Source organism: Salvia splendens, chromosome 12, assembly GCF_004379255.2.
Source record: "Salvia splendens isolate huo1 chromosome 12, SspV2, whole genome shotgun sequence".
NCBI classification, from domain to species: domain Eukaryota; kingdom Viridiplantae; phylum Streptophyta; class Magnoliopsida; order Lamiales; family Lamiaceae; genus Salvia; species Salvia splendens.
This window is the reverse complement of record NC_056043.1, coordinates 17,601,194-17,615,524: the sequence shown is the minus strand read 5'-3', so window position 1 is coordinate 17,615,524 and position 14,331 is coordinate 17,601,194. Positions and strand designations below refer to the sequence as shown.

The following is a 14,331-nucleotide window of genomic DNA, read 5'->3' as shown; positions in this document are numbered from 1 at the left end:
AGACAAAGACACCGAACCACATATGCCTTACATGGAGATTGGCCCATCATTGGAAGATTTTCCACCTCTAGAGAAAGGAAGGACTCGGAAAATCCAAGCTTCATTCGAAGACGGAGCTACCCTAACGAAGCCGGGCTGGCCGATGACCAAATCTACCCAAAACCCCCTCCGAGACTTGACCACATCCTCGGCCGCGGGCATGCATGCGAAGGATCCGGCGAGGAACGAGATGGAGATGGGGACGGCCCGGCCTCCCGATGAAGCCATGAACGACAAGGATCCGATCAAAGGTTCATCTCGGCCAAGGGAGGGTTAACACTTGTACCGGCGCTTTGTAGCAGTTGGTTTCCCCACTTCGTCCGAACCCCAAGTTGAGCGTCCCTTCGGCGTGACTTTCTGGCTTCAAAGGTGTATCGTATTTTGAGTGTCCTACCTTTTCCACGGGGGGGGAAATCCTCATACGATGGGTTGTGTGTCGCCACACTCGAAGGCATTGCTGGTTCAATTCTCGGCTGGCGAGTATTGTATGGCTCATCATTTCCGCCGAGTCCAAAGCGGCTAGGTGGATGAGCTTCGCCTCCTTTGGTAGCTTAGGGTTCTCAACTTCGATGGGTTCACGTGAACCTTTGGTGTGGAAAGGCACAAAAGCACTTTCGGAAGTTAGTTTTGTCCCTATAGCTGAATTGGGTAACTTGCCTTGCTGCAAAAAGGACGTCATATATGGTGGTTTTAAGGCTTCAACGGCTCCTTGTGGACCAGCAGCACGTGATGTCCCAGCTTGGCAAAGCGCCAATTGACTTTCGAAGGGTGGAAGTGTTGGTGTGGCCAATTCGGGCAAGTTGACTATCTCGGCCTCCAAAGCTCCCTGTCCTATTCTAGGACCATCTCTCACCACTCGCACATCATGGAGGCTGGAGTCCCCACCATCGGCGATGACCCCCCCAACACCGTCGGACTCATGGCCGGCGGCTGAGCCACCCATGGCCGAATCAGCGTCGGCGTGGGCCTTGATGCGCATTCTTTCACTTTCGGCATTGGGGCATGGAGGGGGCTTGTCCGGCGGTTGGTTATCACTTGCGGGTTGGCCGGAGCTCGCGGGGAAGATGACCGTTCGGGGTCCGGTTGGGGGTCCGGCATGTCCGGCCGTGGAGCAAAGACCGGCGTAGATGCGAGTGGACAAGCTCTTGTGAGGATCAGCCGGTTCGGGGGATTGGGGACAACCACCAAGGAGGGTGATGAAAGGTGAAGAACCGTCGGAGGAGGGAGTGGTGCGTGGCTGGGGTCGGCTAATGTCGTCGGGTGGCGAGGTGGTGGTTGGAGGTTGGCGGCGGAGGTCAAAGGTGGGACAATAGGGTGGAGTATTTTAGAGAGAAGGAGGAGCTTCTCTCAAAAGGTCCCGAAAACCTCTTTGTTCCACTCCTTTAGTGCTCTTTTAACTCTGGAATGTTTAATTTGGATGTTAAGAAGGCCGCCCGCCCCAGTGGGCTCTTCCCATGCATTCTTAACTACAGCCAAAAATCTCTCATGTCGGATCCACATGTTCTGGAACCTGAATGCCTTCCCCCCGATGGCAATGTCCGACATTTTGCATCGTGCTAGGACTGGTCCGTGGTCCGAGGCGATCCGTGGGAGGTTCGTTACTCGGGTGGCCTCGAAGACCCTAGTCCAAGCCTCATTAACAAGCACTGTATCCTGCCGTTCAAATAGACCGTTTTTTGCCCAAGTAAATTCCGCCCCATTGAACCCTGGGTCCACGAGTTGGCAATCCTCAATTGCCTCCGCAAAATCGACCATCTCGGCCTGCCGGTTGGTGTCGCTCCCAGTTCTATCCTGCTGGGATAGAATGGTGTTGAAGTCACCACCTATAATCCATGGTATTCCCTCGAGGGTTCTAGCGATCTCTCTCATCTTATCCCACAAAAGGTATCTCTCAGATCTTGTACATTTGGCGTACACGGCCGAGATAGCTAGAGGGCTGCGATGTGACTTGAGCCTCCCGTGAAAGATTTGTTCGGAGTACCAATCAACATCAAAAGTAGAGCCTTCTTCTGCAAACAACCAAATCTTGCCGCCTGTGTTCGAGCCGATGAAGGGCAGCCCCACGGCCTTGGAGAACCGGACCGGATCATGGGTTGTAAGTGGTTCCATTATTGCAAGAAATAACACATTATGACATTTAATCAATCTTTTCAATACGTGTTGGGTTGACGCATTTGCGATCCCCCTCACGTTCCAAATCATGATATTGTAAGATATGATTAAGAGATGGGGTACTTACCCGAAGGGGATGAAGGCCCTGCCTGACATTGGACGATTTGTTGCTCTTTGTTCTTTGCGTGGTCCTCGGCATCGCTTAGGTGAAGATTGCCTCTCCCCGTCTCGCACCCCACTTGCGCGTCCATGACCGAGCCTTCCGCATCCCCACAATTGTCAACATCAAATTCTCCTCTCTCCATGAGGGAGTAGTGTTGGTTAGTGCTCATATGGTTTTTCATCGCGAAGAATCCACGTCCCCTCGTCATGGAATGCCGCGCGCCCCCTATCGAGTTCCCGAGTGTAGACGGGTAAGCCACACGTTTCTCATTGGGGCCTCCCCTCCCCGCCTCCGAATGTTCATGCATTGGCGTCGGTGTCTCAAAGTGCGAATTTGGTGGTTCCCTTTGGTTCCCATCCCCGAGCTTTACCCACATATCGTATGTTCCGCTATGCATTTCACTCCCCTCGTGAGGTTCCCCCATTATGTCCGGTCCCTCCCAAATTGTTTCAACGGCACCTTCTCCAAGTGAGTTCTTGCTTGATCTATCACCCGCCTTTCATTTTTTCCTTCCTTGGCGTTTCCATTCATTTGAGTTAGGGGCGCTTGTCGCCATGTCTTGCTTTCCTTTCCCACCTTGGTCCGCGGGTTGTGGCTGATTTGGTGGGGCGGTGTGGTAGTTCCTCCTCGGTGGCCTTTCCCTCTTCCCCGTTACATAGCACACATCACTCCCATGACCAACATGCTTGCATTCTTGGCAATAAGATGGTATCTTGTCCCACCGCACTTGACGCACCGTTTCTCGACCACAAATATCAAGGATTATTTCTTCGGGAGGCGGTTTTGTGATGTCTATCTCAATGCAAATTCGAGCGAAGGATAGTCTAGACTTGGATGGGGGTACCAAGGAGCTTGCCGATGGCGAATAAGGCAGATTGATCAAAGAGGTGGATTGGGAGCCCGATTAGATTACACCAAATTGCTGCAATCGGGGACTCACAATATGCGTCGAAATCCGGGGACCATTTGAAAACCCTCATTGGGTGACGATCAATGAGCTATACGGGTGTTCCCTTTGGTCCTCAGAGAAGTCGTGCATAATCCGACAAATCCTCGCATTGAATAAGGATATGTTTAGCGTTAAAGTATTTCCAACTAAAACCACGCCGAAATTTAACACTTTCTAGGGATTTTTGAATTTGGAGTCCCGTTGGGATAGAATGAGAAAACGTACCCACAATGGCGTGCCCCATGCTTTCGGCCAGCTTTTGCGTTTCGGCCCCGGAGAAGTAGATGGTCGGGATGCCATTGGACACGGAGGCAAAGCCAATGTTATTAAGCTTTTCCGGCTCGAAGGCTTGAGGGCCCTTTGGGTCGTTAGATCCTTTAAGGAGGTCCGCCATCGACTTCGGCTTGCCGGGGTGGCCTGAGGGCGGCACGACCCCCCCCCCCCCCTTGTTGGGTGCCGATATTCGGACCCCATGGTGCGGCTATTTGTTTTGGGATGTCCATTGCCGTCGGCTGGGTCGATGCTCTCGAACTCACGCCCTCCCCCTCGGCTTCACAATGGTTGGCCATAGCCATGCTTAGGTTCATCTCGGCCAAGGGAGGGTTAACACTTGTACCGACGCTTTGTAGCAGTTGGTTTCCCCACTTCGTCCGAACCCCAAGTTGAGCGTCCCTTGGGTGTGACTTTCCGGCTTCAAAGTTGTATCGTTTTTTGAGTGTCCTACCTTTTCCAAGGGGGGGAAAATCCTCATACGATGGGTTGTGTGTCGCCGCACTCGAAGGCATTGCTGGTTCAATTCTCGGCTGGCGAGTATTGTATGGCTCATCATTTCCGCCGAGTCCAAAGCGGCTAGGTGGATGAGCTCCGCCTCCTTTGGTAGCTTAGGGTTCTCAACTTCGATGGGTTCACGTAAACCTTTGGTGCGGAAAGGCACAAAAGCACTTTCGGAAGTTAGTTTTGTCCCTATAGCTGAATTGAGTAACTTGCCTTGCTGCAAAAAGGACGTCATATTTGGTTGTTTTGAGGCTTCAACGGCTCCTTGTGGACCAGCAGCCCGTGATGTCCCAGCTTGGCAAAGCGCCAATTGACTTTCGAAGGGTGGAAGTGTTGGTGTGGCCAATTCGGGCAAGTTAACTATCTCGGCCTCCAAAGCTCCCTGTCCCATTCTAGGACCATCTCTCACCACTCGCACATCATGGAGGCTGGAGTCCCCACCATCGGTGATGACCCCCCCAACACCGTCGGACTCATGGCCGGCGGCTGAGCCACCCATGGCCGAATCAGCGTCGGCGTGGGCCTTGATGCGCATTCTTTCACTTTCGGCGTTGGGGCATGGAGGGGGCTTGTCATGCGGTTGGCTATCACTTGCGGGTTGGCCAGAGCTCGCGGGGAAGATGACCGTTTTGCACTTGAGATTTCCGGCGAAGGTGCCATCTTCTTCACCAAAAGAAAGTTTCTTTCGTAGTTGTTTATCCTCCGGGAGTGGGGTGAGGATGACGCGTTTCCGGCCATCTCCCTTCGAAGGAGGAGCCGGAGTATTCTTGCGGGCCTTGTACCTCGCCTTGCTCTCCTTCACTTTCATGGCTTTAGTCGGAGGTTTGGGTAGCTCCTCCTCGGGGGACCGAAAGACCATTTGCTGGTCCGTGAGTTCGCGCGCCTTCCTCGGGAACAGGTTCGGGGTCCGGTTGGGGTTCCGGCATGTCCAGCCGTGGAGCAAAGACCGGCGTAGATGCGAGTGGACAAGCTCTTGTGAGGATCAGCCGGTTCGGGGGATTGGGGACAACCACCAAGGAGGTTGATGAAAGGTGAAGAACCGTCGGAGGAGAGAGTGGTGCGTGGGGGGGGGGGTTGCTAATGTCGTCGGGTGGCGAGGTGGTGGTGGGAGGTTGGTGGCGGAGGTCAAAGGTGGGGCAATAGGGTGGAGTATTTTAGAGAGAAGGAGGAGCTTCTCTCAAAAGGTCCCGAAAACCTCTTTGTTCCACTCCTTTAGTGCTTTTTTAACTCTGGAATGTTTAATTTGGATGTTTAGAAGGCCACCCGCCCTAGTGGGCTCTTCCCATGCATTCTTAACTACAGCCAAAAATCCCTCATGTCGGATCCACATGTTCTGGAACCTGAATGCCTTCCCCCCCGATGGCAACGTTCGACATTTTGCATCGTGCTAGGACTGGTCCGTGGTCCGAGGCGATCCGTGGAAGGTTCGTTACTCGGGTGGCCTCGAAGACCCTAGTCCAAGCCTCATTAACAAGCACTGTATCCTGCCGTTCAAATAGACCATTTTTTGCCCAAGTAAATTCCGCCCCATTGAACCCTGGGTCCACGAGTTGGCAATCCTCAATTGCCTCCGCAAAATCGACTTTCTCGGCCTGCCGGTTGGTGTCGCTCCCAGTTCTATCCTACTGGGATAGAATGGTGTTGAAGTCACCACCTATAATCCATGGTATTCCCTCGAGGGTTCTAGCGATCTCTCTCATCTTATCCCACAAAAGGTATCTCTCAGATCTTGTGCATTTGGCGTACACGGCCGAGATAGCTAGAGGGCTGCGATGTGACTTGAGCCTCCCGTGAAAGATTTGTTCGGAGTACCAATCAACATCAAAAGTAGAGCCTTCTTCTGCAAACAACCAAATCTTGCCGCTTGTGTTCGAGCCGATGAAGGGCAGCCCCACGGCCTTGGAGAACCGGACCGGATCATGGGTTGTAAGTGGTTCCATTATTGCAAGAAATAACACATTATGACATTTAATCAATCTTTTCAATACGTGTTGGGTTGACGCATTTGCGATCCCCCTCACGTTCCAAATCATGATATTGTAAGATATGATTAAGAGATGGGGTACTTACCCGAAGGGGATGAAGGCCCTGCCTGACATTGGATGATTTGTTGCTCTTTGTTCTTTGCGTGATCCTCGGCATCGCTTAGGTGAAGATTGCCTCCCCCCGTCTCGCACCCCACTTGCGCGTCCATGACCGAGCCTTCCGCATCCCCACAATTGTCAACATCAAATTCTCCTCTCTCCATGAGGGAGTAGTGTTGGTTAGTGCTCATATGGTTTTTCATCGCGAAGAATCCACGTCCCCTCGTCATGGAATGCCGCGCGCCCCCTATCGAGTTCCCGAGTGTAGACGGGTAAGCCACACGTTTCTCATTGGGGCCTCCCCTCCCCGCCTCCGAATGTTCATGCATTGGCGTCGGTGTCTCAAAGTGCGAATTTGGTGGTTCCCTTTGGTTCCCTTGGGTGTGACTTTCCGGCTTCATAGTTGTATCGTATTTTGAGTGTCCTACCTTTTCCAAGGGGGGGAAAATCCTCATACAATGGGTTGTGTGTCGCCGCACTCGAAGGCATTGCTGGTTCAATTCTCGGCTGGCGAGTATTGTATGGCTCATCATTTCCGCCGAGTCCAAAGCGGCTAGGTGGATGAGCTCCGCCTCCTTTGGTAGCTTAGGGTTCTCAACTTCGATGGGTTCACGTAAACCTTTGGTGCGGAAAGGCACAAAAGCACTTTCGGAAGTTAGTTTTGTCCCTATAGCTGAATTGAGTAACTTGCCTTGCTGCAAAAAGGACGTCATATTTGGTTGTTTTGAGGCTTCAACGGCTCCTTGTGGACCAGCAGCCCGTGATGTCCCAGCTTGGCAAAGCGCCTCCTATTCTAGGACCATCTCTCACCACTCGCACATTATGGAGGCTGGAGTCCCCACCATCAGCGATGACCCCCCCAACACCGTCGGACTCATGGCCGGCGGCTGAGCCACCCATGGCCGAATCAGCGTCGGCGTGGGCCTTGATGCGCATTCTTTCACTTTCGGCGTTGGGGCATGGAGGGGGCTTGTCCGGCGGTTGGCTATCACTTGCGGGTTGGCCGGAGCTCGCGGGGAAGATGATCGTTTTGCACTTGAGATTTCCGGCGAAGGCGCCATCTTCGTCACCAAAAGAAAGTTTCTTTCGTAGTTGTTTATCCTCCGGGAGTGGGGAGAGGATGAAGCGTTTCCGGCCATCTCCCTTCGAAGGAGGAGCCGGAGTATTCTTGCGGGCCTTGTACCTCGCCTTGCTCTCCTTCACTTTCATGGCTTTAGTCGGAGGTTTGGGTAGCTCCTCCTCGGGGGACCGAAAGACCATTTGCTGGTCCGTGAGTTCGCGCGCCTTCCTCGGGAGCAGGTTCAGGGTCCGGTTGGGGGTCCAGCATGTCCGGCCGTGGAGCAAAGACCGGCGTAGATGCGAGTGGACAAGATCTTGTGAGGATCAACCGGTTCGGGGGATTGGAGACAACCACCAAGGAGGGTGATGAAAGGTGAAGAACGGTCGGAGAAGGGAGTGGTGCGTGGCGGGGGTCGGCTAATGTCATCGGGTGGTGAGGTGGTGGTGGGAGGTTGGCGGCGGAGGTCGAAGGTGGGGCAATTGGGTGGAGTATTTTAGAGAGAAGGAAGAGCTTCTCTCAAAAGGTCCCGAAAACCTCTTTGTTCCACTCCTTTAGTGCTCTTTTAATTCTGGAATGTTTAATTTGGATGTTTAGAAGGCCGCCCGCCCCAGTGGGCTCTTCCCATGCATTCTTAACTACAGCCAAAAACCATCATGTCGGATCCACATGTTCTGGAACCTGAATGCCTTCCCCCCGATGGCAATGTTCGACATTTTGCATCGTGCTAGGACTGGTCCGTTGTCCGAGGCGATCCGTGGGAGGTTCGTTACTCGAGTGGCCTCGAAGACCCTAGTCCAAGCCTCATTAACAAGCACTCTATCATGCCGTTCAAATAGACCATTTTTGGCCCAAGTAAATGCCGCCCCTTCGAACCCTGGGTCCACGAGTCGGCAATCCTCAATTGCCTCCGCAAAATCGACCATCTCGGCCTGCCGGTTGGTGTTGCTCCCAGTTCTGTCCCGGTGGGATAAAATGGTGTTGAAGTCCCCACCTATAATCCATGGTATTCCCTCGAGGGTTCCAGCGATCTCTCTCATCTTATCCCACAAAAGGTATCTCTCAGATCTTGTGCATTTGGCGTACACGGCCGAGATAGCTAGAGGGCTAGCAATGCGATGTGACTTGAGCCTCCCGTGAAAGAATTGTTCGGAGTCCCAATCAATATCAAAAGCAGAGCCTTCTTCCGCAAACAACCAAATCTTGCCGCTTGTGTTCGAACCGATGAAGGGCAGCCACACGGCCTTGGAGAACCGGACCGGATCAGGGGTTGTAAGCGGTTCCATTATTGCAAGAAATAACACATTATGACATTTAATCAATCTTTTCAATACGTGTTGGGTTGACACATTTGCGATCCCCCTCACGTTCCAAAACGTGATATTGTAAGATATCATTAAGAGATGGGGTACTTACCCGAAGGGGATGAAGGCCCTGCCTGACATTGGATGATTTGTTGCTCTTTATTCTTTGCGTGATCCTCGGCATCGCTTAGGTGAAGATTGCCTCCCCCCGTCTCGCACCCCACTTGCGCGTCCATGACCGAGCCTTCCGCATTCCCACAATTGTCAACATCAAATTCTCCAATCTCCATGAGGGAGTAGTGTTGGTTAGTGCTCATATGGTTTTTCATCGCGAAGAATCCACGTCCCCTCGACATGGAATGCCGCGCGCCCCCTCTCGAGTTCCCGAGTCTAGACGGGTAAGCCACACGTTTCTCATGCCTCCGAATGTTCATGCATTGGCATCGGTGTCTCAAAGTGCAAATATGGTGGTTCCCTTTGGTTCCCATCCCCGAGCTTTACCCCCATATCGTATGTTCCGCTATGCATTTCACTCCCCTCGTGAGGTTCCCCCATTATGTCCGGTCCCTCTCAAATTGTTTCAACGGCACCCCTCCAAGTGAGTTGTTGCTTGATCTATCACCCGCCTTTCCTTTTTTCCTTCCTTGGCGTTTCCATTCATTTGAGTTAGGGGCGCTTGTCGCCATGTCTTGCTTTCCTTTCCCTCCTTGGTCCGCGGGTTGTGGCTGATTTGGTGGGGCGGTGTGGTAGTTCCTCCTCAGTGGCCTTTCCCTCTTCCCGTTGCATGGCACGCATCACTCGTATGACCAACATGCTTGCATTCTTGGCAATAAGATGGTATCTTGTCCCACCGTACTTGCTGCACCGTTTCTCGACCACAAATATCAAGGATTATTTCTTCGGGAGGCGGTTTTGTGATGTCTATCTCAATGCAAATTCGAGCGAAGGATAGTCTAGACTTGTTGGCCGTGGCTCGGTCGACTTGGATGGGGTACCAAGGAGCTTGCCGATGGTGAATAAGGCGGATTGATCAAAGAGGTGGATTGGGAGCCCGATTAGATTACACCAAATTGCTGCAATCAGGGACTCACAATATGCGTCGAAATCCGGGGACCATTTGAAAACCCTCATTGGGTGACGATCAATGAGCCATACGGGTGTTCCCTTTGGTCCTCCGAGAAGTCGTGCATAATCCGACAAATCCTCGCATTGAATAAGGATATGTTTAGCGTTAAAGTATTTCCAACTAAAACCACGCCGAAATTTAACACTTTCTAGGGCGTTTTGAATTTGGAGTCCCGTTGGGATAGTCTGAGAAAACTTACCCACAATGGCATGCCCCATGCTTTTGGCCAGCTCTCGATGGGCCCACCCAGAGATCCTAGCCGAGATTTTCTCACGGAGGAACAAGAACGTGCTCGTACGCTTCACACCCCGATAAATAGGGACTCCAAGGTAAAGGAAGGGAAACGTACCTCGGACGAAGCCTCCTTCTCTTTGTATTGTGTTTGTCCACTCTTCATGAGCATCGCCAATGTAGAAGTTGCTTTTGCCAAGGTTGATTTGTTGGCCTGACACCTCGGCGTAATGATCAAGGCATGCGCGTAGCCTCCGGAGGGGGTTCGTCGTCGCTTGCGTGAAGATGATGATGTCGTCTGCGTAGGCGAGGTGGCTGATCTCAATACTTCCCCGGGTTGCTTTGAACGTCATTTCTTTGTTGCCGAGGATGAGTTTATCAAGTAGTCTCGAAAGATAATCCGCGGCAAGGACGAAGAGGGCGGGTGAGATGGGGTCCCCTTGCCTTAGACCACGGGTAGATTTGAAAAAACCCGCCGGCACCCCATTGACAAGGATTGAAAACCAACAAGACCCAATGCACCTTTTGATGAGATCCACCCACGGCTCGGGGAAACCCATGTGCTTAAGGACTTTTAGGAGGAACGGCCATTGAACCCGATCATAGGCCTTGGCCATATCGATCTTGATTGCAACATTAGGGGCCGGCGTGCTTCGTTGTAGCTCATGGAACATCTCCTGTGCAAGGAGTACATTATCATTGAGAAGTCTCCCTTTGACAAAACCACTTTGATTGGAAGCTACCACGCGCGGTAGTAAAGGGGCAAGTCGCTTGGAGAGGATCTTAGTAATCACCTTATTTATCACATTACACAAGCTAATGGGCCTGTAGTCTCCCCAGGTCTCTGGTATAGGCTTCTTAGGGATGAGAACAATGCTTGTGGCCGTGAAACTTCGGGGAAGAAAAGCCCCACCGAAAAATTGTCTAACCGCTTCCACCACATCCGATCCCACAATGCCCCAGCAAGGTTGGAAGAAGAGAGCCGAGTATCCATCCGGGCCAGGTGCACTATTGGCCGAGATGTCGAAAACCGCTCTTTTCACTTCATCTGCATCTGGAGGTTCGGGGAGGGTCGCCAAAGACTCCGAGGGAGGAAGTCGGTGTAGGAGACTAAGGTCCGGGTCCGTGGGTTCCGGGTTGCTTGGGGCAAGAAGGTTTTGATAAAACTCAACCGCCGACGCTTAGATGGCCGAGTCCTCCGTGAGTTCACACCCATTAACGTTGATCTTGTGTATACGTAACCGAACCCTCTTCTGCTTCACCCAGCTTTGATAGAATCTGTGTTTTTATCCCCATCTTCCAGCCAACGTAGTGCCGCCTTCTGACGCCAGAAGTCTTCCTCCATCTTAAGAAGGAGGATGTACTCCGCAATTTGTTTGTTGACCTCCGTTCTATTCCGGGGCGAGGGGTCATCTTCGAACTCCGCTTGGGCCATCGCAATGCTTTCTTCATAGGATTTGAGGTTGGCGTGTATATTCCCAAATACCTCTCTATTCCATCGTTTAAAAGTTCTCTTGACCCTTGCTAGCTTGAGCTTCAAGTTGAGAAGACCAGTCGCCTCCGTGGGGGTCCCCCCAATCTTCCCTCACCAAATCGCCAAATCCTTCATGTCGCACCCACATGTTTTGAAACCGAAAAGCTTTACCTCCCACGGGGGTATTAGGCATCTTGCATCGGACAAGGAGAGGGCCATGATCCGATGCAATACGAGGAAGGTTCGTGATTCGTATTGCATCAAACAATTGAGACGCCACCTCACTAATCAGCGCCCTGTCTAACCTTTCCAGAAGTCCATTCTTAGCCCATGTGAAGTCTGATCCATCATACCCTGGATCCAAAAGACCACAATCTTCAATAGCCTCAGCAAAGTCCACCATTTCGGCCAGACGGTTTGTGTCACTCCCCGTTCTGTCTCTCGCGGAGAGGATTGTGTTGAAATCCCCTCCGATAAACCACGGCATTCCTTTCGAGATTTGGGTCAGCTCCCTCATTTTTTCCCACAGTGCAAGCCTCTCGCCTTTCGAGCATTTAGCGTACACGGCCGAGATCAAAATGGGTGTTGGGATCCGGGGGCAAGTGAACTGCCCATGCAAAAGCTGCTCCGAGTCATCCATCACCTCAAAATCCATCCCTTCCTCCACAAAAATCCATATTTTCACATTGGCATTGGACCCCTTATATTGCATCCCCAACACTTTTGAAAACTTGTCCGGGTTAGGGTCGACAAGTGGCTCCATTATTGCAAGAAAACAAATATTATGAGATTTAATTATTCTTTTTAGGACGTTTTGGGTAGACGCATTTGCGATCCCCCAAACGTTCCAAAATAGAAAATTCAAAGACATCATTAACTAGAAGGGTTCGTACCCGGTGGGATTGACGCCCCCCCCTTGGAATTCAATGATTTGGAGATTGCTCCCTCCATGGGATGTCTCGGCCTCCAGAAGAGCTGGATTGGCTCCATCTTCGTCTTCCTTGTGCGAGAGAGACTCCTCCCAATTTTCATCATCTTCCATATCATTCTCCATGAAGTTCTCGCGGGCCATGAGGGAGAAATATCGGTTAGTGTTCATGTGACTCGATGGTCCCGGATCCTCAGCATTCTCGACGACAAAGGGCTTGAAATGGCCTTTTGGTTGGACTAGGTCGTCCGAAGCCGATTGACCTTCATGCCGGGTCAGGTCCGCCTCTCTCGGCTTGTTCTTTCGCCCATGTTCAAACGAAGGAGCCTTAGTGTGCGCCTCTCTAAAATGTTGTGGGACATGTCCGCACTCCAATGTTAGTGTGCGCCTCTCTAAAATGTTGTGGGACACGTCCATTATGATCCAAGTGTGGAGCCTTGGTGTGCATATCGCCCTCATGCACTTTTCCTTTCCTCCTCCTCGACACCAATTGGATGCCATCCTCATCCACATTTGGGTGACTCCTACTAGCCACTCTTGACTTTGACGATCCCGCACCCAATGTACCCTCGATGTACTCCGCGTGATTGTTACAATCTTTGGACTTCTCCAACTGTCCAATGGACGATGGAGTGCCATTCGCCTTTGGGCGCCACTCACGGTGGATGATCTTGGCGGCATGGCTTGAAAGGTTCTCCTTGTATGATGCTCGGCGACCCTTGTCCCTACCCCGAGACTTCCTTCCCGCTGCATGGCAATCCTCTTTCTCATGCCCAACATGTTTACAATTATCACAAAACAATGGAATACGGTCCCATGCCACTTTGTACCTCGAGTCTTTGCCTCGGATATTAAGGATGATCTCTTCCGTCGGGGGAGTAGAGATGTCAATCTCTACGCAAATCCTTGCGAAGAAGAGTCGGCTTTGATGAATTGTGGCATGATCGGCTTGTAGTGGCTTGCCAAGGAGCTTACCGATTGCCAAGAGGGCCGATTCCTCATAGAGATGAGCCGGTATACCTAATATGTTACACCACACGGCAACAATTGGCGACTCAAAGAACGTGTCAAAATCCGGCGCCCACTTGAACACCCTCATCAGATGGCAATCAACATACCAATTCGGACTCCCATTAGGGGCCATTAAGCACCTTAGCATAATCGGCCACCTTAGTAAAATATGCTTAGCATTCAAGTATTTCCATGTGAATGCTCCAACTAGCCCCATGCCACTAAGACTTTTTTGAATTTGGGTTGTGGACGGGAGTGAATGGGAGAATTTCCCGACAATAGCTAGCCCTAGCTTCTCCGAGAGAAAATCCGTTTCAAAATCAGAAAAGGAGAGCGATGGCGTACCTTCAAAAGAGCCGGCTGTACCCAAAGGCTTGGTCTTGCCGTCGTCCAAGGGGATTGGCTCGGACTTTCGATTTGGGGCCGATGAACCCTCCACGGCCCCGGTCCCCCCGCGGTTGGAATGATTCGTTGCTGCCTTGCACACATTCGCCGGCGGTACCAGCGTTTCCGGCGAAGATTCCGGCGGTGCCAGCTTTTTCGGTGACGGTTCCGGCGGTTGTGCCACGGGGGCACGGTCTTCCATGCATGCATCAGCCTCAAGGTGGAGGTAAGTAGCACATGGTATTGCTTGTGAGTACAAATTGTCATTTTCCCCATTTGGAGCAACACCTTCTTCCCCATGCAAAGTGGTCTTTGTCTCTACCACTTTTTGCAAGTCACATGATTCCAACACATCACATGCCACCCCATCATCTAGCCTAGGACCCATGTGATGTATTGTACTTGCACCGGTTGGGTGGTGGTCCAGCTCACTCCGGCTCGCCGGTGCCGGCTAAATTCCGGCCACCTCCACGGAGTTGAGCATTTCCATTGCAATCTTCTTCTTCTTTTCATCCATCTTTGCTATCGACTCCTTCATCGGCTCAACTACCTCTCGTAAACCGGATTTGACTGGTGGGTCCACTAGGTCATCGTCCGAGATTCCGGCAGCAAAATACCGTTCATGGTCGAGAAAGAGTAAGTCACCCGTAGCTGCTTCGAAGGGGCCCGGCCTCGCCATTTGAGCAAACGTTCTC

The 14,331-nt window shown here is 51.9% G+C and overlaps 1 protein-coding gene across 1 annotated transcript; it reads right to left on the bottom strand.

Moving 5' to 3' along the window:
• Positions 1 to 1,386: 1,386 nt before the first annotated feature.
• LOC121757633 lies at positions 1,387 to 2,148 on the bottom strand. Its single transcript, XM_042153149.1, has one exon. It carries the CDS (start codon positions 2,146 to 2,148, stop codon positions 1,387 to 1,389), a length of 762 nt encoding a protein of 253 aa, XP_042009083.1.
• Between the last annotated feature and the right edge of the window lie 12,183 nt (positions 2,149 to 14,331).

Excerpts from the sequence above, each read along its gene's own strand:
- LOC121757633 (XM_042153149.1), bottom strand. The coding sequence starts at position 2,148 with ATGGAACCACTTACAACCCATGATCCGGTCCGGTTCTCCAAGGCCGTG.